This window comes from Oncorhynchus tshawytscha, linkage group LG27 (assembly GCF_018296145.1).
Source record: "Oncorhynchus tshawytscha isolate Ot180627B linkage group LG27, Otsh_v2.0, whole genome shotgun sequence".
NCBI classification, from domain to species: Eukaryota; Metazoa; Chordata; class Actinopteri; order Salmoniformes; family Salmonidae; genus Oncorhynchus; species Oncorhynchus tshawytscha.
The window spans coordinates 7368230-7395370 of record NC_056455.1 but is presented as its reverse complement, the minus strand read 5'-3'; the positions used below and the strand labels follow the sequence as shown (position 1 = coordinate 7395370).

The following is a 27141-nucleotide window of genomic DNA, read 5'->3' as shown; positions in this document are numbered from 1 at the left end:
TCCAGCTCTGGTTTTCTTATAAATTCCCGGCTAAAGATGGGGACAGACACGAGTGCGCGCATTGTGCCCTGTCTGGTTTGGAGGGGAGACGAAAAAATTGTGGCGCGCCTACCCAACCCAGACAGCGGCCTGCCTGTCAGTGCCTGGGATGAGTGAGGTCGGTAACGTAAGTGCGCGCGAGACCTTGTCTGGGCCACGTAGCGATGGATCTACAGTAGCACTGCTAACATATCAGTGTCATACATTAAAAAAATGTATTAGTACAAACACATTTGCAATTGAGCATGCAATAGGATTATCAAAAAGTGGTGTACTGCAACAGTAGCTGGCTCTTTTTGTGCGTCTGCAGCACTCCAGAATCCCTTGCAACTGATTGCACGAAATGAGAAAGAGGGCGCTCTCACCGAAGGTAAGGTAAAATTTCTCTACAAGTTATTGTATATTTTTTCATGTATTTACAAACATGACATTTGTCTACAATGCAAAACGAATGGAGGATTTTCTTGTCTTGGTTATTATCAAGCTAGACTGCTGACAATAAACCGTCATGGAGTATGTAACGAGCTGTGCGCTATCATGCTAGGGTTTTCATCGGGAATAGGATTTTCTTTTAAAGATTCTTGTAGCTATGATTGTTAAACAATTGTATTAACAAATAATGACATGTTTAACCTTGTATACGATTTGATACTGCAATATTGTATACTGGTGTAAAATATCGGTTTAGCCGATTTATATCTGGGAGGTTTTGGGTTAAAAAAAAAGTGAAAGTCGTCTGTGATTAGCTAGGATTTGCTAGCTATCGTTAGCCATGTGCCATGGTAATTCACATTTGCTTTAGCTAGTATTATTTCTGGTGAAACGGACAGTGCGTGGCGAGCTTGTTTAGCTAGGTAGATACATGCAAATAGTTTGGTTGGAAAAATACATTCTAACAAAGACAATGTAAAATAAAAGCATTATTTAGATAGCTAATAAATTGGCTAGCCGAACGGCCTTCCGTCCGACGGTCTTGACCAACCAACGTTTCCTTTTTGTTTAACCCTTTCTTTGCACTCATTTTTTAAAGTTGGTTGTTACCGACAAACTGCATTCAATCGTGTAATAGTTGTTAATATGCGTTGTTTTGGAGTTTGTAGGATTCAACTAATATAGCCATGCGTATTTTATCAATTGTTAGTATTTTGAAAATAAATCGCGGGTTGGTAAAGTTAGCGCCAAATTGACGTAGCTAGCAAGTTAACCTAGCTAGCCAGCTGGCGAAATAGCTAGCTAGGCCAGATTGATTACAAACGAAGCAGAGTTAGCGTTCGTGCTAGATCGTCTGTTATGTTTGAGAAAGGGGGCAAAGGATTGCTTTGCAGTGTGTCCGCCGTGATTTAGGCCCAGCTGCAGCCTTGCCAATTCTTGCGAAACAAAATGTCAACTTTTATTGAGACGATATGTCGGTTGTGCAGACGCTTTTATGAGGTGTCATTTGCCATGCACACGTTCGCTGTGTTGAATATAGCCTCATTTCTAAAACAACATTCGCTTCCAGTTCCTTCATAACATCGTCAGACCCAACTTCATAGATAAATGTGTTTGTCAATAGTAGCTAAATGGCAAGCTCTCACGAATGACTGTGACATGTATTTTAAGGGCTTTCAGTATGTGTTTATTAGTATTTTCACTCTAAGGTTGACAGACTTCTCACCTGTCAAAACTGAGACTCACCATGGACCATCTCATTAGCCTACGTTGTTGCATTTCATCGTCCGATCCTTCCCCCTCTTTCTTTCCAGTGTTGTCACAGAGAGGGTAGTGGTGGAAAATGTACAACAACTTCATACTTGAGTAAAAGTAAAATGCCTTAATAGAAAATGACTCAAGTGGAAGTCAACCAGTAAAATACTACTTGAGTAAAAGTATTTGATTTGAAATTTACTTAAGTATCAAAAGTAAATGTAATTGCTAAAATATACTTTTATGTAAAAGTGTAAATAATTTCAAATTCCTTATATTAAGCGAACCAGGTGGCATCATTTTCTTGTTTATTTTAATTTACTGATAGCCAGGGGCACACTCCAACATTCAGACATCATTTACAAACAAAGCATGTGTTTAGTGAGTCCGCCAGATCAGAGGCAAGTAGGTATGATAAGTGTGTGAATTTTGATAAATTTCCTGCCCTGCTAAGCATTCAAAAGTACTTTTGCGTATCAGGGTAAATGTATGGGGTAAACAGTATATAGTTTTCTTCAGGGATGTAGTGAATTACAGATACCACAAAAAACGACTTAAGTAAATAGACTTTAAATAACTACTTAAGTACTTTACACCACTGAGAGAGGGAAAGAGCATTTGGTTAGAGTTTAGGAAAGAGTGGAAGTTCAAAGCATGATCGCCTACCACTGCTGCCCTTCCTTCTATCTATACATGTAGAAAGCTTAGGCACAAATACTTACAGGGGCATGGGGCTCCCCTCCTGTGCGCAACACAGTGAGCTGGTTAAGGTCTTATGAGTTTGGAGTCAGGAATGTGAACCCTCACACATTTGCCCCAAAGGGAAAGCTCATTAAAGTCCACAGGCAGAGGGGGGTGGAATTCAATGATGCAGAATAATGCATTGAAACTAAACCTCTGGGAAGGATTCACCTGACACACTTTGATGCATACCCTCGACATGGCACTATCTACATGCAATTTACCAACATAAAGTTGCGATTACCATCTGCACATGATTTGAGCCCATCTTGCAGATACTTTAGATATAAAAAAATGTAAACAACTAATTGACCAATGTCAGTTCAAATATTTGAATTGCATTTTGTTCTGTTTTTTTCCCCTGTGAGCTCATTGCAGACATTGCGCAGTTTCTCTAGAGACAAATCAGATCAAGCCCGAACTGTGCGATGTAGTATGGAGTTGTAGTTTCCAACGGGCCAATATTCTACAAAGTGAGGGATGGAGAGCAGTTGCTTTGCAAGGTATCTTTAACTGAAAATACATGATCTAAGTGATTGACAGTTGGTATGCAGCAGTCATAACAGTATGCCGTATTTACTTTGAAGAAATAGTGATTTTTGTCAAACTGCGTAGGCAGCAGCTCTATAGAGATGATTTAGGATTAAATAATAGTCATCAATTAAAACAAATGTAATATACACAACATAAATATTTGATTAAAGTACTGTGAAGAAATGATGGTTAATAAGTGATAAGCAGTAATGGGTAGTCACTACCTCACTGCAACTTGTATACATTTTTTTATTCTGTGTTACAGCATTCAACTCACATAATACACAGTGCATTTAATGTATAAAGAAATAATTTAAATCGAAAACTGTTTATTTTTAATAAGCAAGCTGAAACAGGACCAACCTCAAAAAGCATGAATCGCTCAGCACTACCAAACTGGAAAAAGCGGAGTCATAAACAACCGAATTTACACTGAATTTAACCTCGACATCTGACAAGGTAATCGTACAATTACCACTGATATTGTGAAGTCTGCTCTCTTCCTGCTCACCACATCAAAGGGCCGTGCTCTCTCATTGTGAGTGAAAATCTACTGTGACTCATCTAAGTAAGGATTTTACTAAATACGAGTTGCGTAACCTCAGCTGTCCTGTGTGTGGTTGTGGAACGTTTGCACACGCTCTCTGTTTGATCATGTTAATGACCGGAACACCACTAAGTTTGTGCAAAGTTGTCATAAGTTCTGGTCCAGTAATTTCTTTGCAAATCTTCACTTAGTAGAACGAACCCTCAGTCTTCGGTGTAAGGCATATGTTAAACTCATTCCACGGAGGGCCGAGTGTCTGCGGGTTTTCACTCCACCCTTGTACTTTATTGAATTATGGTTACTGATTAGTAAGGAACTCCCCACACCTGGTTATGCAGGTCTTCATTGAAAGGGGAAAACCAAAAACCTGCAGATGCTCGGACCTCTGAATGAGTTTGAAACCCTTGGTGTAAAGGTAGGCCTACATCTGCCTGCGTAGCGCATCAGGAAAGCCGTGACTCATTTGACACTCACTCCACTCAGAGGGATCATCAATGCACAGGCCTCTGTCTTCTTGACCCTGCTACATTCCTGTGCATACGCAGCTGTTAAGAGAGTACAGGGCCTATTGAATTGGTTCTGACAGATCTAACATCACACCTGCATACGGGGCAGGAGAGTATCTGAGGGAGTTTTTAATGCTCCAGTAGGTGAGACGAGGTGCTCTATACCACGCAGTGCTCTCCACTCCCTCCTCTTGTGGTTGTAATGCACCTAGAGCGGTCCAATTCTCAGAAAGTAAACATGCACCGGAAGAAAGGTGGTGGGTGGGGGTGTATTGTTTTGCTTTTGTCTAAATGCCTATGCATGTCTGTCCTCTGATTCTATTTTTTTAATTTTTTATATAAAATAAAAAATTGTCCACACACAGCAGCAGGCATTCTGTTTGAGTGCTTGCATGTGTGTATTTGAGTCGGTCTGTTCCAGAATTGTACTTCTCGCAACGTTAGTGTAGTGGATAGAGGCGGAGGTGGACCCAGAGAGTTTGGGGCTGTGTGTGGAACTCGGCCTCAGACTCTCCAGCGGCCTACAATCTGTTATTAGAGGTCCTCTTTGGCTTGATCAGAATCACTCTCCACATCATCGGAACAGACTGCTTTTAGACTAGGGCTGGGAATTGCCAGGGACCTCAAGATACGATATTGTCACGATACTTAGGTACCGATACGATATGTATTGGGATTCTCACGATTAAATATGCATTCCGATTCGGTACTGCAATTTTTTTTCAATTTTTTTTCAATTTGATATTCCAAACATGTTGCTCACTGTCTTTCTTCTGCAGAGAGACGAGAGAGCAAGAGAAAATTAGTTTTGATCAGTCATGGAAATAAAATAACTGAAAACATGTTCGCTCACTGTTTAAAAAGATGGGGGAACAAACTATAGGATGAAAAATACCAGTGTTTTGACACAGGTTTCTAGGAGTGTGTATTAGAGGACGACCGATTATGATTTTAAGGCCGATACTGGTCCCGATTATTGGAAGGCCGATACCGATTAATCGGTATTAATTTAGCTTTTTTATTTGAAATAATGACAATTACATCAATACTGAATGAACACTTATTTTAACTTAATATAATACATCAATAAAATCAATTTAGCCTCAAGTAAATAATGAAAAATGTTCAATTGGGTTTAAATAATGCAAAAACAAAGTGTTGGAGAAGAAAGTAAAAGTGCAATATGTGCTATGCGGCAGGTTAGCCTAGTGGTTAGAGTGTTGGACTAGTAACCGGAATGTTGCAAGTTCAAACCCCCGAGCTGACAAGGTACAAATCTGTTGTTCTGCCCCTGGACAGGCAGTTAACCCACTGTTCCTAGGCCGTCATTGAAAATAAGAATTTGTTCTTAACTGTCTTGCCTAGTTAAATAAAGGTACAAATAAAAATATGTAAGAAAGCTAACGTTTCAATTCCTTGCTCAGAACATGAGAACATATGAAAGCTGGTGGTTCCTTTTAACATGAGTCTTCAATATTCCCAGGTAAGAAGTTTTAGGTTGTAGTTATTTTAGGAATTATAGGACTATTTCCCTCTATATCATTTGTATTTCATTAACCTTTTACTATTGGATGTTCTTATAGGCACTTTAGTATTGCCAGTATAACAGTATAGCTTCCGCCCCTCTCCTCGCTCCTCCCTGGGCTCGAACCAGCAACACAACGACAATTAGTGCGTGCTAACTAGCTAGCCATTTCACTTCGGTTACACCAGCCTCATCTCGGGAGTTGATAAGCTTGAAGTCATAAACAACGCAATGCTTGACGCACAACGAAGAGCTGCTGTCAAAATGCACGAAAGTGCTGTTTGAATGAATGTTTACCTCTACCTACCACCGCTCAGTCCGATACTTTGGTACTTGTATGCTCAGATTATATGCAACGCAGGACACGCTAGATAATATCTAGTAATAGTATAATATCTAGTAACCATGTGTAGTTAACTAGTGATTATGATTGATTGTTTTTCATAAGATAAGTTTAATGCTAGCTAGCAACTTACCTTGTCTTACTGCATTCACATAACAGGCAGACTCCTTGTGGAGTGCAACGAGAGAGAGGCAGGTCGTTATTGCGTTGGTCTAGTTAACTGTACGGTTGCAAGATTGGATCCCCCGAGCTGACAAGGTGAAAATCTGTTGTTCTGCCCCTGAACAAGGCAGTTAACCCACTGTTCCTAGGCCGTCATTGAAAATAAGAATGTGTTCTTAACTGACTTGCCTAGTTAAAATTACGGTATAAAAATAAAATATTTTTTAAATCGGCGCCCAAAAATACCGATTTCCGATTGTTATGAAAACTTGAAATCGGCCCTAATTAATCGGTCGACCTCTAGTGTGTGTGTGTGGTGCGTGTGTGTGTATACACACACATCTTTCAAATCATTACTTGGAGTCAAAGTATCAGTAATATAGTGATATGTAACTGTACATTTTCCCCCATCACTATTGTAGACTGTCTGTAGCAGAATAGTTATGAAGTCATTGCTTGAAAGGTATAAAAGGTGTCTTCTCTAATATCACTATCTGTCTTGATTATTGCATTGATTTGAAAGCAGCTGTGGAATCTCCCTGTATTTAGTTTTGAGTTAGGGGGGGAGGGTTTTATAAGACTTGAGGTGGGTTGTGACGGTTAGCCTATATTGGGCCGTTGAGCAGAGGATGTTTGTTGTTTATGAGAGAGGAAATGTTTTTTTTTCTAGTGGCTCTCGAAGTCGTTGCAAGTCAAGAAACCAACTCCAGTGCTGAGTCAGCGACCGTGCCCAAGGTCATTTGGGGTCAAACGTACATGTGGAAATAACAAAAATCTTAAATTTGTAGCTATGTCCGACTTCCTAGTCTCCTCTCCACTGTGCCTCGAGGGTCACTGCCATGCCGGTGTTATAGGCGCAGGCAGTAAATGACCCCTCAAACGCCAAGTAACAAGAATAATGCAAGCGCTTCGTTTACATTTTCAAACACTCTCCTATACGCAAAATATATTTGTTCTTTGATCACATGCGCTGTGCAGGCTCGCTCAATCACTCACTCACACAGAGAAGCTGATGTACAGTTTCCTGTGGTTGAGCTCGTTTACAGCTCCCATACTGTGGTTATTTTGTGCGCTGTAACTGCCACAATAGGTGGGTGGGTGCGTGTGTGTGGGGGTGGGTGACATTTATAGGCGTTAAGGTACGAGTGCAAATCATACATGCATTGAAGTAGCATACACCTTTAATCAGAGTTCAAGGAGCCAATTGAAATGAGCAAATTGCTTACTTTTTCAATAAGTTTGTTGAGATAGAGGCCTACACAATTTCCAATTATCATTGCTCCGTCATTAATCGTTATTGTAAAAGAGACTGTGTTCTCAGTGACTTACCAGGCAAAGTAAATAAAGCAAAATTGTGTATTTCATACCAGTGTACGAATATTGTTATACATGGCAGGGTATTAACTGCTATTGAAATGTGAAAGCTGAGATTTAAGTATTGCGGAACTGGTGTTTTGAAAGCCGAGATGGAAGATGGGGTTTTCTGATTAAATGTGACCGTATCGTTTTTGTTTTTTTTGTTTAATGATTATAATGGCATATATCAAGTCTGGTTAACAAGATGGTGAGATTGATGAAAGATGATTTGACCTGAAAGCATAAATAGATTGTGACGAGCAGGAGGAGTGTGTTTGGGGTTAAGTCCTCTCTCACAAAGCTCTGATACGTGTGGTTTGGATGTTCACACATGCCAGTGAAACGGTTGCGGTGAAGCATGGCTCAGTCTCGGTTCACAACGCCTACCCCAGGTTGTAGTTTCACATCAGACACACTCACTCTGAGGCAGCACCACACACTTGTCACACAATTCAGCCTAATCTCTCGTTCTCTGTTTCTCTTGCTCTCACAGGCGGCAGATTGCAGATGGCTCCTGAAACGAGGCACAGAAGTTCCGACTGCAGCTCAAAGTCCGGCGTGAAGCTCCCCCTCAAGACGGAAGCTTAAAGGCTGAAGCCCCGACGGACAATATAACATTGACAGCCTCGAGCGAGAGACTAACCTGAGAGGCTTCATCAGCGGAGAGACCGAAACCTCAGAGGTTGAAGAGCAGACACCCCAGCTTCCAGAGAAGCTTTGAGAGTCGAGCTCAACAAAAGCCTATGGAACAAAGCTGTAGCAGAATGTCACTCGCGGTCTGTCCTCAGTCTTAAGCATGGATGCCCTGTTTGAATCTGGGTGACGCTTTCTTCCCTTCCTCCTTCCTGTCTCCTCAGTGGCGGGAGGGGTGGGGGATTGCTTCCGTTCCCCCTGCCCCTCCTTACAACATAGCGAGGGTACTCTCACAGTTTAAGAATACCAACACTGCTAACAAACCTCTGGCTGTGCTTCAACTAGCACTACTACAGTCTCCCCCTCCCTCACACATGAAATCCTGCCAGAGCCTGAAGGGAGAGGTGTCCAGCCCAGGTGGGATGTCACAGGAGGGGCGCAGAACACAGCAGGTGGCCCAGTCCTACTACCACTCCCCTGCCCCAGACCTGGACCTAGCGGGCAAGCTGTACAAGCGGGAGGGCGGGGGCAAGCCTTACTCTGTGCTAGTGGACAACAAGATGGCAGCCAAGACCCCAATGGGTGACCAGACCCCCAGTCAGTTGTCCCCGCCGCTGACTGGGGGTCTGCTGTCCTCCCAGCAGCAGTACTACAGAGAGGGGACAGTAGGGCAGGAGGGGGGTGCGCAGGGATCCCAGGCAGGCAATGGGGGCACCTCCGAGGACTCTGAGGAGGAGGAAGAGGAGTCCTTCAAGCGGGAGCAGATCATCGTGGAGGTCAACTTGAACAATCAGACACTTAACGTATCAAAGGGGGACAAGTCTGCCACCCAAACTGATGCCTCAGAGAGACACTGCAGCGAAGAAGAAGAAGAGGAGGAGGAGGATGATGAAGAAGAAGAAGAAGAAGAAGAAGAGGAAGATCTGGAGGAGGAAGAAGAGGAGGAAGAAATAGAGAGCCGCAGAACGAGAGCCAAGCGGGTCCGGCGTGGGGTGGCCCCCGCTACCAGTCAGCCCCGGAGGAATACCCAGTGCACCGCTCTGGGCACCACCGGCATGACCACCAGGGGCCGACGGAAGAAGACCACCCAGCCGCCCAAGAGGACGCGCCGGGCTGCCAGGGAGGGCAAGGGGACCCCCTCCTCAGCTGGCTCTGCCACAGGGCATAAAGAGGATGGGGAGGAGCGGGAGACGCTGGCGTGTGAAAAGTGCCCACGTGTCTTCAACACCCGCTGGTACCTGGAGAAGCACATGAACGTCACACATAGACGCATGCAAATCTGTGACAAGTGTGGCAAGAAGTTTGTCCTGGAGAGCGAGCTGGCCTTACACCAGCAGACTGACTGTGAAAAGAACATCCAGGTAAGGAGGAGAGCTGGTGCATGTCTCAAATGACCCCCTATTCCCTATACAATGTACTACTTTTGACCAGAGCCATGTGGGGGCCCTGGTCAAAAGTAGTGCACTATGTAGGGAAAAGGGGGCCATTTGGGACGCTGCCCTGGCCTCTGCTTTTTAATTAGATGTACACTGTGTTTTTGACCTGAGCAATCAAAAGGAGTCCATTGATTAGGTACTTTGGTTGGGTACAGTTACATACCAGGTACAGTGAAATTAAAATCTCAGTTTGTCATCAAGGCCAGATTTCTGGGATTTGAAGGATGTAAGAAAAGATTTGTCCAGCAGAGGGAATCGGAGCATTAGGAACCAGCCTAGACAGATACTGTTACAGCAGTGTGGGAAATACCATCTGCAGCCTCCAGACACGGGATTGTCTCAGCTGCTTCCTCCTGTTCTTGGATTCTGTCAGGGTGTATCGTGGTAATCAATGTCACAAAACAACAACAGTCATCACCCGTTTCTTAATGCATTATCTGTGTGTGGTGTTCTGCTGCTCAGTGCGTCTCCTGCAACAAGTCTTTCAAGAAGCTGTGGTCGCTGCACGAGCACATCAAGATCGTGCACGGCTACGCAGAGAAGAAGTTTGCCTGTGAGATCTGTGACAAGAAGTTCTACACGATGGCTCATGTCCGCAAGCACATGGTTGGTAGGTGGACTCCAGTTTGTCTATTCCTGCTCTTCCTGGTAACTCCAAAATGTCCCTAATAGGATATGCAGTGCCTTACAAAAGTATTCATACCCCTTGGATTTCTTCACATTTTGTTGTTACAAAGTGGGATTAAAATGGATTTAATTTCAATTTGTCAGCAACTTACTCAAAATACTCTGTCAAAGTTGAATAAAATGTGTACATTTTTATTTATTTTAATGTATAAGTTAAAAAATATTGTTGTTACATAAGTATTCAGCTCCCTGAGTCGATACATGTTAGAAACACCCTTGGCAGCGATTACAGCTGTGAGTTGTTTTGGCTAAATCTCTTAAGAGCTTTACACACCTTTTATTGTGCAATATTAGCCCATTATTCTTCTCATAATTCTTCAAGCTCTGTCAAGATGTTGCAGATCATGGCCAGACAGCCATTTTCTAAAGTCTTGCCGTAGATTTTCCAAGTAGATTTAAGTCAACTGTCCCATGGCCACTCAGGAAAATTCCAAATTTCTTCGTAATCAACTCCAGTGTATATTTGGCCTTGTGTTGTAGGTTATTGTCCTGCTGAAATTTGAATTCCTCTCCCAGTGTCTGGTGTAAAGCGGACTAAATCAAGTTTTCCTCTAAGAGTTTGTGCTTAGCTCCACCCTGTTTCTTTTTTATCTCGAAAACCTCCCCAGTATTTGCCGATGGCAAGCATACCATACCATGATGCAGCCACCACCATGCTTGTAAATAAAGAGGCAGTTACTCAGTGATGTGTTGAATTTTCCCCCAAACATAAGGCTTTGCATTTAGGCCATAAAGTGTATTGATTTGCAGGATTTCTTTACTGTCCTGTAGCATACGAGATGCATGTTTTGGAATATTTGTGTTCTTCTTTTCATTCTGTCATTTAAGTCATTGTTGTGGAGCCACTACAATGTTGTTGAGCCATCTTCAGTTTTCTCCCATCACTGCCATTGAACTCTGTAATGGTTTCAATATCCCCAGGGTAACATCCCTGAGCAGTTTCATTCCTGTCCTGCTGCTCAGTTCAGAATGGATGACTGTATCTTTGATGTGTTTGGGTGGTTTAATACATCATCCAAAGCACAATTATTAACTTAGCCATGCGTGAAGAGATATTCAATGTCTGATTTGTTATTGTTACCCATCTACCAATCACTGCCCTTCTTTATGAGGCGTTTGAAAAGTTCCCTGGTCTTTGTAGTTGAATCTGTGCTTGACATTCAGTACTTGACTGAGGGACCTTACATATGTGGTATGTATGGGGGACAGAGGAAGGGTTAGTCATTTAAATATCATATCAACCCCTATTATTTCACACTGTGAGTCCATGTAACTTGTGTGATTTGTTAAGCCACAGTTTACTCCTGAATTCATTTAGGCTTGTCTAAACAAAGGGGCTGAATACTTAGGCAATGACTATATTTGAGTTTTCTACAATGGAATTATTCTTCCACTTTGACATAAGAGTATGTTGGGTAGATTTTTGACAATTTAAATCCATTTTACTCCCACTTTGTAACATTCAAATGTGGGTAGGCATACTTTTGCAGGGCTCTATACATCCATCTCAATTGGAAGGAACTCACTCTCTTGCCTGTCTTGCTCTTTCGTGGAGCTACATTCAGATCGCTCTCTATTATTGAGAGAGAATAAATACTCTTCACTTTTGAGCATCATGAAACTTAACGCCCCAATATCTGACCCCTGTCCCTCTGGTAGTTGTCCTCCTTTAACCTGTTAATTTCTCTCTGCAGCTCACACTAAGGACATGCCGTTCACCTGTGAGACCTGTGGCAAGTCGTTCAAGCGCAGCATGTCCCTGAAGGTTCACTCGCTGCAGCACTCTGGGGAGAAGCCCTTCCGCTGTGAGGTGAGCTGTTTAGACTTGCAGTCGCACTGTCCTTCCCACACTCAAACACAGACTGAAACAGAAGATTTATTTCACTTTATAGAGTATTGGAAGAGATGGAGACACACTGTCAAAAACAAAAAGAAAATAAATCCAAAACTGAGGCTTGAAAGCATAATAAAGATGTTTATTAAAATCATCATGGTTCCCTTCAAAATCAGAAATGAAAGGTGACAACAAAACACAAATGTTTCGGCCTCGGGCCATCAGTCGGAATGGTCGGCACGCACGTCTGGCTTCTGTTTCAAGAATAATTGTATGTCACATGATCAAGCAAGAAAACACATCAGAACGTCTATGTATCAGTACCTAGTACAATAGAATGCATGATCTAGATTATATACAAAAGCGAACAGAGTAATGTCATCAAATATTGCTTTTACATATACCATGTGATAATTTCCTCAGAATATACTGTATACCACAGGATTGTAATAGAGTAGGGTGCTAGAGAGACCACTAGATGGGGGTAGGAAACACCGATAAGTGGCAATATACCAGTTACAGAAACCCTTCAATAACACATCTTCATTCATGCATGATGGATGGAGATCTTTCAAATAGAACATCCACCTGCATTCGGTCTGGAGAAGATTAAGTTCAAGATTACTTTATAGAGTGTATACACCTTTTTTTTCTCATGAATATTTGCGTTATAAGGACAGTGTTTAACAGAGAATGAATAGTATTCATGTCAATGTATTCATATTTGTTTTAGAATGCTTAAATATTGACTTCTAGCTGGTGAGGTTTGACTTGCTAACTCAGACAGACTGGGCAGGATTTAGACAACTATGGGGTTGTTTGAACAGAAGAATATGGCCTCTTGTACTGTGACTGCTCCAAAATGGTGATTACTGTTGAACCAAGGCACACTTGACTACATAAAAACTATCCCTAAATGTTTACGGTCACACAGTTGTAGCAACGGCTAGCTAGTGTAAGCAACCAGGTCTAGATGCAACATGTCCATGTCAAACATTAGCAGACCATGAATACACACATGGTGTACAGAATAACTGGAATAAAATTACAGACGGGTGAAGTTGGATTATTTTGGACTGGTTACTTTTTTTTTAAAGACCCAGTGCAGTCAACTCTGTTTTTTCTGTGTTTTGTGTAATATTGTTGTACGACAGCTGATGAAACTAACAATGTAAAAGTGAAAACATTTGATAGGTGTTAATTCCGAATAGTTTTATTTTTTTTCAACCAGCAACTATCTACATAGGACCTTCCAATCAGTGGAGCCCTATACTACGAATCAGGTTTGAGCAGTTAGAGAGCTAACTCTGAGTTCAACTCGGGATAACCAGTACAACGAGGCTCACCAAGGTACATTTCTATGGCAAGGAATCCTTCATAACTACCTGCCCCGGGTCAAGTAACTCCATTTATACTGAATGTCTGAGCTGCGAGTTAAGGACCAATAAATTCAGATTCCTTCCCTCTCGTATCATCCCCTTCATGTGAGGAAGACGACTGAATATTCAATTGTAATGTTAAAATTCCTATCACGTTCCACATTTTAGTAATGACAGAATGCATTTGAAACCTCACACACAGTAAACTTTTTGTATGACTTAATACAATTATTTTATTGCTAGGAGTGGGAGGTGCTTATGCTTTGAAAAGCACAGCAAAGCCGGCATTAACGATAAGTAATCAAATAAAAACAGCACTTTTAAAAGCCCATTTCGGACCATAGCCTGCTACATTTGCAGTACAACATTTCTTTCAATTTGAATTTGGCACAAATTAAAATGTGGTGCCGACTTGCCCATGGATTGATGTTTCAGCATGGTCTCAATGAAGAGTTCGGCATTTACTAGCCATGTGTGACATTTACACACAGTTATAAGCCTGCCAGAGTTAGTGGCAGGTGGACGAGCAATATCCACCATCGTAGTATGGATTAAGCCTGAGCTTGAATGTGAAGCTAACTGAAGCTGGCTAGCCTTAGAAGACCCTGAGTAGATCTAGCTTCCTTCGTAGTATACCCCTCAAGTGGATGCATGGATGGAGTTTTGGTTTGCCTGGTGACATCACTAGGTGGTATAAGTTAATAGACCAATAAGAGTTCCAACGTTCGCTAATATACAAGATGGCGCCGAGGAACATGTCTGACGTTTTACATTCTCCCAACCAATTGTGCTATTTTGTTCTTTTTTGTGTGTGTTTTGTGTAACTTCTTTTTTTAATGTCCCTGCTACCATTTCTTATGACTGAAAATAACTTCCGGACATCAGAACAGCGATTACTCAACGGGGAAGAAACGTTTTCCTTTGGCGGGTCCATCGAGATGGATGTCCTGCTTTCACTGAAACAGGCCTTTTGCATGAAGAAAAGGTGCCACAGATCGGTCAGCCTTCTGAGAATCCGTAGGTGAGCGAGTGGGCTCCCACTGCCATCCATTCTTGCTAGCGTGCAATCATTGGAGGGTGGAATTGATGACCTACGATTGGGATTGTCCTACCAACAGGACGTTGGGGACTGTGGCATCTTGTGTTTCGCCGAGACGTGGCTGAACGACGATACGGACAATATAGAGCTAGCGGGATTTTCCATGCACCTGCAGAACAGAGACTACCTCTGGTAAGACGAGGGGTGGGGGTGTGTGTCTATTTGTCAATAACAGCTGGTGCGCAATGTCTAATATTAAAGAAGTCTCAAGGTATTGCTCGCCGGAGGTAGAGTACCTTATGATAAGCTGTAGACCACACTATCTACCAAGAGAGTTCTCATCTATATTACTCATAGCCGTTTATTTACCACCACAGAACGAGGCTGGCATTAAGACCGCTCTCAACCAACTCTATAACGCCATGGGCAAGGGAGAGGGTGCTCACCCAGAAGCGGCACTCCTGGTGGCCGGGGACTTTGATACGGGAAAACTTACATTCTAGACCGCCTTTACTCCACACACAGAGATGCATACAAAGCTCTCCCCTACCCTCCATTTGTCAAATCTGACAATAATTCTATCCTCCTGATTCCTGCTTACAAGCAGAAACTAGAGCAGGAAGTTCCAGTGACTCGCTCAATACGGAAGTGGTCAGATGACGCGGATGCTACACTACAGGACTGTTTTTCTGGCGCAGACTGGGGTGTGTTCCGGGATTCATCCAATGGCATTGAGGAGTACACCACCTCAGTCATCGGCTTCATCAATAAGTGCATCGATGACGTCGTCCCCACAGTGACTACGTACATGTCCCAACCAGAAGCCATGGATTGCAGGCAACATCCGCATCGAGCTAAAGGCTAGAGCTGCCGCTTTCAAGGAGCAGGAGACTAATCCGGATGCTTATAGGTCCCGCTGTGCCCTCGGACGAGCAATTGGGCAAGCAAAGCGTCAATATAGGATTAACTTTGAATCCTACTACACCGGCTCTGATGCTCGTCAGATGTGGCAGGGCTTGACAACTATTACGGACTACAAAGGGAAACCCAGGCGCGAGCTGCTCAGTGGCGTGAGCCTGCCAGATGAGCCTAATGCCTTTTATGCTCACTTTTGAGGCAATTAACCCTGAAGCATGCACAAGAGCATCAGTTGTTCTGAATGACTGTGTGATAACACTCTCGGTAGCCGATGTGATCAAAACCTTTGTGCAGGACAGCATTCACGAAGTTGCTGGGCCAAACGGATTACCAGGACGTGTACTCAAAGCATGCGCGGACCAAGTGTCACTGACATTTTCAACCTCTCCCTGACTGCGTCTGTAATACCTACATGTTTCAAGCAGACCACCATAGTCCCTGTACCCAAGGAGGCGAAGGTGACCTGCCTAAATAATTACCACCCTGTGGCACTCAAGTCAGTAGTCATGAAGTGCTTTGAAAGGCTGGTCATGGCTCACATCAACAGCATCCTCCCTGTCTCCAATTCGCATACTGCCCCAACAGAACCACAGATGTCTCAATCGCACTCCATACTGCCCTTTCTCACCTGGACAAAAGGAACACCTATGCGAGAATGCTGTTCGTTGACTGCAGCTCAACGTTCAGCACCTGGGTGCCCACGAAGCTCATCACTAAGTTAAGGACTCTGGGACTGAACAACTCCCTCTGCAACTGGATCCTGGATTTCCTGATGGGCCACCCCCAAGTGGTAAAAGTAGGCAACAACACGTCTGCCACTCTGATCCTCAGCACTGGGGCCCCTCGGGTGTGTACTTAGTCCCCTCCTGTATTCCCTGTTCACCCACGACTGCTTGGCCAAATACGACTCCAACACCATCATTAAGTTTGCTGACGACACAACAGTGGTGGGCCTGATAACCACCAACGAAGATTAGATGGCCTATAGGGAGGAGAACTGGCAGTGTGGTGCCATGATAACAACCTCTTCCTCAATGTGAGCAAGACAAAGGAGCTGATCGTGGACTACAGGAAAAGGCGGGTCGAACAGGCCCCCATTAACATTGACAGGGCTGTAGTGGAGCGGGTCGAGAGTTTCAAGTTCCTTGGTGTCCACATCACCAACAAGCTATCATGGTCCAAGCACACCAAGACAGTCGTGAAGAGGGCATGACAAAACCTTTTCCCCTTTTGGAGACTAAATATTTTGCATGGGTCCCCAGATCCTCAAAAGGTTCTGCAGCTGCACCATCGAGAGCATCCTGACCAGTTACATGGTACATGGTTGCCTGGTATGGCAACTGCTCGGCATCTGACCATAAGGCGCTACAGAGGGTACGGCCCAGTACATCACTGGGGTCAAGCTTTCTGCCACCCAGACCTATACAATGGGCGCCAGACCTATGTCAGAAGAAAACCCATAAAATTGTCAAGAGACTCCAGTCACCGAAGTTATAGACTGTTTTCTCTGCTACTGCACTGCAAGCGGTACCAGAGCGCTAAGTCTAGGACCAAAAGGCTCCTCAACAGCTTCTACCCCCAAGCCATAAGACTGCTGAACAATTTAATAAATCGTATTGTGTTACTTTTTATTTTAGTCTACTTGGTAAATATTTTCTTAACTCTTCTTCTTGAACTGCACTTTTGGTTAAGGGCTTGTAGTAAGTAAGCATTTCACCTTAAAGTCTACACTTGTTGTATTTGGCACATGTGACAAGTAAAGTTTGATTTGATTAAGTGATAATGCCCGAGAAGCCTGTGTTTGGAGGATATATTGGCACGGGTGTTGTTCGTCGAGGGCTGGCAAAACAGTTCCAAATAGAATTCGACCGATTAATCGGCATGGCCGATTTAATTGGGGACAATTTCAAGTTTTCATAACAATCGGTAATCAGCATTTTTGGACACCAATTATGGCTGATTACATTGCATTCCACGAGGAAACTGCGTGGCAGGCTGATCACATGTTACATGTGTACAGCAAGGCGCAAAGGTACGTTGCTAGCTAGCATTAAACTTATCTTATAAAAAAACAATCAATCTTCACATAATCACTAGTTAACTACACATGGTTGATGATATTGCTAGGTTAACTATCTTGTCCTGTGTTGCATATAATCAATGCGGTGCCTGTTAATTTATCATTGAATCACAGCCTACTTCGCCAAATGGGGGATGATTTAACAAAAGCTCATTCATCAAAAATGCACAATTGTTGCACGAATGAACCTAACCATAAACACCAATGCCTTTCTTAAAATCAATACACAGAAGTATATATTTTTAAATCTGCATATTTAGTTAAAAGACATTCATGTTAGCAGGCAATATTAACTAGAGAAATTGCCACTTGCATTCATCGCAAGCAGTCAGGGTATATGCAACAGTTTGGGCCGCCTGGCTCGTTGCGAACTAATTTGCCAGAATTTTACATAATTATGACATAACATTGAAGGTTATACAATGTAACAGCAATATTTAGTCTTAGGGTTTCCACCCGTCTAATAAAATACGGAACGGTTCCGTATTTCACTGAAAGAATAAACGTTTTGTTTCGAAATGATAGTTTCCGGATTTGACCATATTAATGACCAACGACTCGTATTTCTGTGTTTAATATATTATAATTAAGTCTATGATTTGATAGAGCAGTCTGACTGAGCGGTGGTAGGCAGCAGCAGACTCGTAAGCATTCATTCAAACTCTACTGCGTTAGCCAGTGGCTCTTAGCAATGCTTGAATCACAGCACTGTTTATGACTTCAAGCATATCAACTCCTGATGGAAGGTTTTCACTCAAAATCTCACGATTTTTTAAAAACCAAATTGAGCACGTTTCATTATTTATTTGAGACTAAATAGATATTATTTATGTATTATATTAAGTTAAAATAAGTGTTAATTGTTAATTCAGTATTGTTGTAATTGACAGTATTACAAATATCTATCTACGCACGCCCCGCACGCGGGGACAAAGATCGTACTTTTTGGGGAAATTTCCTCTGGTCTGATGAAACAAAAATAGAACTGTTTGGCCATAATGACCATTGTTATGTTTGGGGGGAAAAGGGGAGGCTTGCAAGCTGAAGAACACCATCCCAACCGTGAAGCACGGGGGTGGCAGCATCATGTTGTTTGCTGCAGGAGGGACTGGTGCACTTCACAAAATAGATGGCACCATGAGGATGGAAAATTATGTGGATATATTGAAGCAACATCTCAAGACATCAGTCAGGAAGTTAAAGCTTGGTCACAAATGGTCTTCCAAATGGACAATGACTCCAAGCATACTTCCAAAGTTGTGGCAAAATGACTCAAGGACAACAAAGTCAAGATATTGGAGTGGCCATCACAAAGCCCCGACCTCAATCCAATAGAAAATTTGTGTCAGGACTGAAAAAGCATGTGCGAGCAAGGAGGCCGACAAACCTGACTCCGTTATACCAGCTCTGTCAGGAGGAATGGGCCAAAATTCACCCAACTTATTGTGGGAAGGCTACTCGAAACATTTGACCCAAGTTAAACAATTTAAAGGTAATGCTACCAAATACTAATTGAGTGTATGTAAACTTCTGACCCACTGGGAATGTGATGAAAGAAATATAAGCTGAAATAAATAATACTCTACTATTATTTCACATGGGATTTTTACTAGGATTAAATGTCAGGAATTGTGAAACTGAGTTTAAATATATTTGGCTAAGGTGTATGTAAACTTCTGACTTCAACTGTGTAGTATGTATGTATGTATAATTTCTGAATTGGCCAATTTAATCGGTATCAGCTTTTTTGGGTCCTCCAATAATCGGTATCGGCGTTGAAAAATCATAATCGGTTGACCTCTAGTTCCAATATATCCTCCAAACACCGGCTTCGAAGGCATCACTTTTATACAACGGGTTACCAACATATCGTTCAGTCTTTTTGTTCTATGTCTATGGACGCTACCCAGTCGTTCATTCTAAATGTTACATTGCCATACTGGCAGGCAACCTTCTTATCCCTAGCTAGCAAACTATGGCTAATTTACAGTCACGTCAAACAGTGCAGCCAGAATAACAACAGTAGCTGCATTTGTTTTAAGCTGTTTTCTAGTGACAATTATTTGGACACATCCATAACAATGAGCTAATGAGGCGCAATTTCACCTGGAACATTTGCTCTCTCGTCAGGAAACTATTGTTCAGAGAATCTAGTCAACAACACAGCTAACACAATCACTTCAAACTGAAGCTGGAAAGACTGCAAACTATCTGCACTTTATCTTTTTACCTTTTCTCAATTTAAATTTCTTTGTATATATCCTTAAAATGATACCAACCGATTCATGATTACGACTGGCTGAGAAACGCTGCCTGCCTGTCTTGTCCCGACTCCAGACATGTTCTTTACTATGAGACACCTGTGGTAGCCATGCTGGTTAAGTGTTCCTTGATTCACAGTGTCACCAGCAAAGCACCCCCACACCATAGCACCACCTCCTCCATGCTTTACGGCGGAAAATACACGTGTGGAGATAATCCGTTCACCCGCACCGGGTCTCACAAAGACACGGCGGTTGGAACCATAAATCTGGACTCCAGACCAAAGGAGACATTTCCACCGGTCTAATGTCCATTGCTCGTGTTTCTTGGCCCCAGCAAGTCGATTCTTCTTATTGGTGTCCTTTAGTGGTATCTTTGCAGCAGTTTGACCATGAAGGCCTGATTCACACAGTCTCCTTTGAAAAGTTGGTGTTGAGATGTGTCTGTTACTTGAACTCTGAAGTATTTATTTGGGCTGCAATTTCAGAGGCTGGCAACTAATGAACTTATCCTTTGCAGCAGAGGTAACTCTGCGTCTTCCTTTCCTGTGGCGGTCCTCATGAGAGCCAGTTTCATCATAGCGCTTGATGGTTTTTGCGACTGCACTTGAAGAAACATTCAAAGTTCTTGAAATGTTCTGTATTGACTGACCTTCATGTCTTAAAGTAATGATGGACTGTCGTTTCTCTTTGCTTATTTGAGCTGTTCTTGCCATAATATGGACTTGGTCTTTTACCAAATAGGGCTGTCTTCTGTATACCACCCCTACCTTGTCACAACACAACTGATTGTCTCAAATGCATTAAGAAGGAAATAAATTCCACAAATTCACTTTTAACAAGGCACACCTGTTAATTGAAATGCATTTCAGGTGACTACCTCATGAAGCTGGTTGAGAGAATGCCAAGAGTGTGCAAAGCTGTCATCAAGGCAAAGGGTGGCTACTTTGAAGAATATAAAATATGTTTGACACTTTTGGTTACTACATGATTCCATATGTGTTATTTCATAGTTTTGATGTCTTCACTATTATTCTACAATGTAGAAATTAGTCAAAGTAAATAAATAAAAAACCCTGAATTTAGTAGGTGTTCTAAAACTTTTGACCGGAAGTGTACGTGCCTGTGTCGGGTCTGAACTGCCACTACAAATAATCACTTACGTGTATTAAGAGCAAAGTCATTTTCAGTTTGAATATTGCGCCTTAAAAAGCCACGGTATTCCTTACAAAAAGGAGCCTTTTGCGGCTTCATTGTAACGCTTTGGAATGTTCATTCAAATTGTTCAACCGAAATTGTTACTAAATAACATGTTCGGGGGAAACAAAACCCTTGTTGAACTCACCTCAGGTGTTCGTCTGCAAACCCAGCATTCTGGTTTATAGAACATTCTGTAGGAAGCAGGTACCACCTCAACCTGGGTGGGCCTCTGTGTGGCCAACCACAAAGGTTGTCTGGGAACGTGTGGTTGGTGGGGCTGTGGGGGCTCCATGTGGTTAAATAAAGCACTAACGTGTCATTACATTGTTATTAAAGAGCACTGCAGACCCAGTACTGCGTAGTGGGCTCCTTCTTCCACTGCATCTGTGTTAGGTATATATTATGTTTTGTTTATGTATGTGTATATTATTATATAGTAGCCCTTATGAATTTCCATTCCAGGCATGATTGTGTATGTGCAATGTAGTCTAAATGGCTACATCCCAAACGGCACCCAATTTCCAATAATAGTGCACTACTATTCCCCTATGGGTCCTGGTCAAAAAGCAGTGCACTTACAAGGGAATAGGGTGCTGTTTGGGACACCCTAAATGTCTCTCTCTCCTCCCTGTAGAACTGTGCCGAGAGGTTCCAGTATAAGTACCAGCTACGCTCCCACATGAGCATCCACATCGGACACAAGCAGTTCATGTGTCAGTGGTGTGGCAAGGACTTCAACATGAAGCAGTACTTTGACGAGCACATGAAAACACACACCGGTGAGACAGAGAACACACACAGCTGTTTACACTCACACACTCACTGAGGAATTTGTTTGACACAAACGTGCAATTACAAAGCACACCCTCAAGGACCTATTCCTATAAAAAGCCTTTTGAACTTTTTCCTGTCATCAAAATGTTTTGAAGCCAAACATTCAGACACTAGTCTTCCAATAATGTTAGAAGCCAGACTTCTTCAGTCTTCAACATTCGGAAATGCTCCCTGACCAAAGCCATCCCATTTACTGGAGAGTCTGCATGGCCCTTCAGTCTTGATCCCTAGTCAGCCAGTGAGTCACCGTAGATGCTCTATAAAAGGAAATAAACGGGGCGTCCCAGGACGAGCGGTACCGAGACCTCGCCCAGTCTACATAATGAGAGGGTGGCAAAGTATCAGTGGTGTCTCTCCTCCATGTCTACTTCTAATGACTACCCTGACGCATTCTATATTACATCTTACATTTTCTCCTCTGCCGCGGGCCTGTTCTTTTTCAGTCTTTTTTTTAATGTCATTTCTCCCTCCCTAATGTGGGCGGATTCCCTGCACTCTGCCCTGGTGGTTATTTTTGTATGGTGTAATTATTTGACCCTCTCTCCCGGCCGCCGCTGACCAATTTGGCCTCCTGTGGTCGGAGACACACCCAGTGATGCCTTGTAATACACACACTTCTTCTTCGTCCTTCTTTCTTTCTTCTTCCCCCAAGGTTTATCCTTTCCTCTGGAACTTACCTACTTCACAGAAGTTGCAGAACATTAACAAAATGGCCCCAGTATAATTTGTCACGATTAAATTATCCACTGTCATACTGTAAATGGTTTACCGGAGCCTCTCAGGAAAAAACATGCAGCTCAGATTAAAGCCGAGAGTTGCTTTGAGTGAGCTGTGAATGAGTGTACGGGGGTGGTAACGGGCACATTGAATGAAAGGGTAATGAGAGCAGCTCTCGAATGGACAGCCGTTGTTCATTTTCACATCTCATCCCAAAGTGTGGCATCGCTGAGTGGGTGGTTAGACAGCAATGACCACTAATACTCTCCTACGGGGACCTTAACTTTGCAATCAGACAACTTCTTCATGAAGTTCAGAGCGCTTTAATCAGCACAGGACTTAAAAGTGTTGCCAGGTTGTGTATTATTCTTCTCATGCATGAGGTTCTGTGACGTGTGAAAGTTCAACTAATTGGGGTGATTTAGTCCCTGACTCTCCTTTTGCCTCTCTCTTTCTCCTTTCTCACCGTCCCTGTCCCCTGCAGGAGAGAAGCCGTTCATCTGTGAGATCTGTGGGAAGAGCTTCACCAGCCGGCCCAACATGAAGCGCCACCGCCGCACCCACACAGGAGAGAAGCCCTACCCCTGCGAGTTGTGCAGCCAGCGCTTCCGCTTCTCCAACATGCTCAAGGCCCACAAGGAGAAGTGCTTCCGGGTCACCAGCCCTGTGACTCTGCAGGCCAGCAGCCTCCCCATGCCTCTCCACCTCTCTGCCCCCTCCTCCTCTGGCCCCGGCCCGGGCCTCGCTCCCTCAGCTGCCACCACCTCCGCCCCTCTGGGCCTCAGTCCGGCAGGAGGGGCTCTTCCCCCACGCGCCCCCATGGGACACGCCACCTTCTCCCACCTGCACATGACCCCCTCTCACCATCTCCCTCACCACCACACGTCACAACAGCAGCAGCACCACCCTGGCACGCCCCTGCAAGCACCCCCTCTCCCCCACCACCACCTGCCTGTGCCCCCTGTCTCTCCTCCCCCTGCCCTCTTCAAGAGCGAGCCCCTCACCCACTGTGGGCAGGAGGACAGCAGCTACATGCGTTACATGGCACCGCAGGACAAGGGGCCTGGGGCCCCCCAGCATCACTGAACCCTATGTGGGCCCTGGGCTCCAGGCCTGCCTGCCACACCTCGATTACCCCCACCCCAACTCTCCCTGGCCCCTGGTGTAGAACGGCCCCTCGAATACTGATATGAACATGACACTCACAGCTCAGTACACACCAGTGTGTGTGGGAGAGCGTGAGGGATACAGACAGGTACACTTTCAGTCTACACTTTAGATAAGTGAGTGACCCACTTAGCTAAAGTCCCAAGTCAACTGACACAGATTTTTACAACCTCTTTGCTCATATCTTTTCTTGTGAAAATATTCTTTGAAAATCCTGTGTTCTTAGACAACCTGCCTCCCATGGTAGAAGGCTGTGTGTGTGTACCGGTATGTGAGTTATCCCTTGTTTGTGTCCATTTTATCCTCTCCACTGACAGCTGCTAATGTCATTATTCTACTAGTGGTTCCTTATCCAGGTAGCGGGTCAGAACAGATCCATTTCATCAACTTAGTCCTTCGCGTCGACTGACTTTAACAACGGTTGCACAATTCGGGGGAGTTGTAAGTCCTGGTCCTAAGGCTGACCCGTAGGATCATGGGGTCACCAAGGTCTTGTTGAATGTTTTACCATCCTGGTGCCAACTGGGTCTCCCACTGTCTCCCTAAGGAATTCCACACTGGCTCTACCAGCAGTAGGCCAGGAATCACTGCCATAGGTCACAGTGGGGAGGTTAGAAAATGCCTGTTAGTGCTACTACTAGTCTGTTGCAACAGAGATTCTGGTTAATTGGTGCTTTCATTGCAGTACTAGACATATTTCTTATACACAGGCTAGCTCTCGTAACATCTGGAGTGTAATGTAACAGTGTGTGGGATTGGTTGTGTTGTTGTTATGCAGTTCTGGGATTTGTCTTCTTGACTGACATATACAGTCTTAGAGCTGACAAGGTCAGACGTTCCCAACAGAACAAACGTGATGAACCTGAACGTGCTGTCATGTGTCACACACACACACACACTTCAAAAAGCAGTACGTCATCACTGGTCTCACTTCACACAAAATGCTTGACAAGAGATTATTTTATTTTTTTGTCTTCTGTAATCAAAACAGTTCAAATACCGCCACTGTGACGGGTTATCACATACGACCCAACCTGGACCTCGCATGTCTCTTCTGTCTCTCTCTCTCTTTCTCTGTCTCTCGCTACTCTGTCTCTTCCCCCACTGCTGCTGCTGAGATAATACGGGTCACCCTGTAAAAGGTCATTAAAACACAAGGTTCTGACCTTTTCAGCACAACTCTTAACTGAAAAATCTGTATATTTTTCCCAACCAGCCCATCTTCCACAGCTTGGTGTGGAGCAGGACACGTTTTGTTGTTCTAATGTAACGGTTTGTTCTCCTTAGTGTTACATATACTGTATAAGGTTAACCAACCATTGAGGCCCTATCTCACACGTTGGCAAATAATGATGAATCAAAACATGCTGAATGTTGCCTAGATGTAGTGATACGGGCTAACGGTTTAGCAATCAAATGTGTTATTTTCTAGTGATATTTTCTGGAAATATGCTACATTCAGTTTCAGACTGAAGAATTGTTCTCATCTCGCTCGGAACATCCTGTTGAGTGATCGGTTGGAGGATTATGTCTAACATGCGTTTCAATTTCTGGTGTTAGATACATTTACTCAAGTTGTACATTTACTCAAAGAAATCACATTTGCATATGTAACCTTTTAATTGTGTGAATGTTCCCGCTGTCCCATTGTATGATGTTGTTGTTCGTATTGATGAATGACCGAGAGAGATTCTGTCTTGTCAGATTGTTGGTAGTGGGTTGTAGGATGTTGTCCACCCCCCTCTTCTCAGATAAGACTGAGTGTTGAGGAGCAACGTTAAGGTGTGTGTTTGTCTCAGTAATGGCAAAATGGAACCCCTCTGGGCCATATTCTTTCTGTCGTTCAACTCTCTGGGTCTCTCCCTCTGCACTCCCTGCTAAAGCCGTGCCATCTGTTGAAGGGGGTTCTGAGGTTGATTTTGTACACACACACACACAAGAATATGTCTGACATGTTTCTGTGGATTAACACATAATGGGTATAGCATAGTGGTGGTTCAGGCTGAGTAGTGGATCAGGTTACTGTTTGTATATTGGGAGAAACTGAAGAGGAACAGTAGCATCCATTAGCAAGTCCCTGTACCACCTTGAGTTGCGGGTATTTGGCCCATTGGATTTGGTTTAACAGATGCCCACCCTCTAGAGAGCTACAACCATTCTGCCATTACTGTGGGTCTGTTAGTTGGGCCTCAGTATCAGCTTAACCATGAGTTACTTGCTGTTTATCATGGCGTTTCAGTATGAGGCTTTTTTTTCTTTCTTTTTTTCCCCGTTCGTTTTAAAAAGCTTTTCTATTTGTGTGTATCCTCTGCACTTTACTGCTGCGTGAGTCGCAGTGAAGGGAGGGACTGACAATGCATTGTGTGAGTGAAGTGATGTGTTGGTTCGTGGAGGAAGGAGGCGGTTGGTTTGGTGAGTGGCTGTTTGAGTAAGGAAAAGGAGGAGAATCAATCTGGAGGTGGATAGCGTGGAAGGGACCATGGCATAAGGAAATGTTTTGTTTAGTTCATATATTTGTTTTGTTTTTATTCCTGTAAGTCAATAGACTGGCTCTAATATGGACTCCCAAAGAGTGATCGAGTAGTGTTGTTCCTCCTGCTTTGGCGATTTTTACACTAGCCCCTCCCTGCTTTATCTGATCTGAAATACATTGAGGTGTTTGTCTGCCTCATATCCAGAGGTTCCTCTTTGTTGTGTAACATTTTCTCTTCCGATTTACTGTATGATTCTCCTCCTTTCATATTTGTTATATAGAATGCACTTTTGACTAAAATCCTGGCTAGTTAAGAAAAATAACAATGTATATTCTTTAAAGATGTTTTTAAAAAAAAATCAATATACTTTTTCCCCTCAAGTATTTTTAACCACTTAATGTAGCATTGCATATTTTATTATTGTGAGTATCTGGTACAAAATTGTGCAGCTTTATACTGTCCTGGGTTGTTTTTTTGGTGGGGGTGGGGGGGTTGTTTTGTATGTTTGTTTTTGGAGATTGAGGAGAAGTTGTAATGTTGGGCCTTTTTTTAATAATGTACATTTAACAGACTGCTAACTTTCAGAAGTAAAAAACGAGTAGCCATAATTATCACACATTTGTGTGCTGTCGTGTGTTCTTCTCTGTCAGATCCTATGTGGTATTGGTAGCTTCATGTGCATTTGAAAACTAATCTTTGCATTAACCTTTCTAGCGCAGGCGTTCTGCTAGCGGAACCCCTCGACAACGTTTTGCTGAAGGCAGCGTGCGAAATTCCAAAATATTTTTTAGAAATATGTAACTTTCACACATTAAACAAGTCCAATACAGCAAATGAAAGATACACTTGTTTTTAATCTTCCCATCGTGTCCAATTTCAAAAAGGTTTTACAGCGAAAGCACAACATATGATTATGTTAGGTCAGAGCCCAGTCACAAAAACACACAGCCATTTTTCCAGCCAAAGATAGGAGTCACAAAAAGCAGAAATATAGATAAAATGAATCACTAACCTTTGATGATCTTCATCAGATGACACTCATA

General features: G+C 43.2%; 1 protein-coding gene across 3 annotated transcripts; it reads left to right on the top strand.

The window, feature by feature from the left end:
- Positions 1–73: 73 nt before the first annotated feature.
- LOC112225967 (zinc finger protein 652) lies at positions 74–26714 on the top strand. 3 transcript variants are annotated; one of them, XM_024390123.2, is made up of 6 exons: positions 74–409; positions 7933–9433; positions 9971–10118; positions 11890–12005; positions 21541–21685; positions 22942–26714. In XM_024390123.2, exons 2-6 carry the CDS (start codon positions 8240–8242, stop codon positions 23541–23543), a joined length of 2205 nt encoding a protein of 734 aa, XP_024245891.2. In that variant the 5' UTR covers positions 74–409; positions 7933–8239; the 3' UTR covers positions 23544–26714. The 3 variants fall into 3 exon arrangements, with proteins under 3 accessions (XP_024245891.2, XP_042162969.1, XP_024245892.2); XM_042307035.1 differs by having other exon boundaries at positions 74–414; XM_024390124.2 differs by lacking the exon at positions 74–409 and adding an exon at positions 7742–7831.
- The last annotated feature ends 427 nt before the right edge of the window (positions 26715–27141 follow it).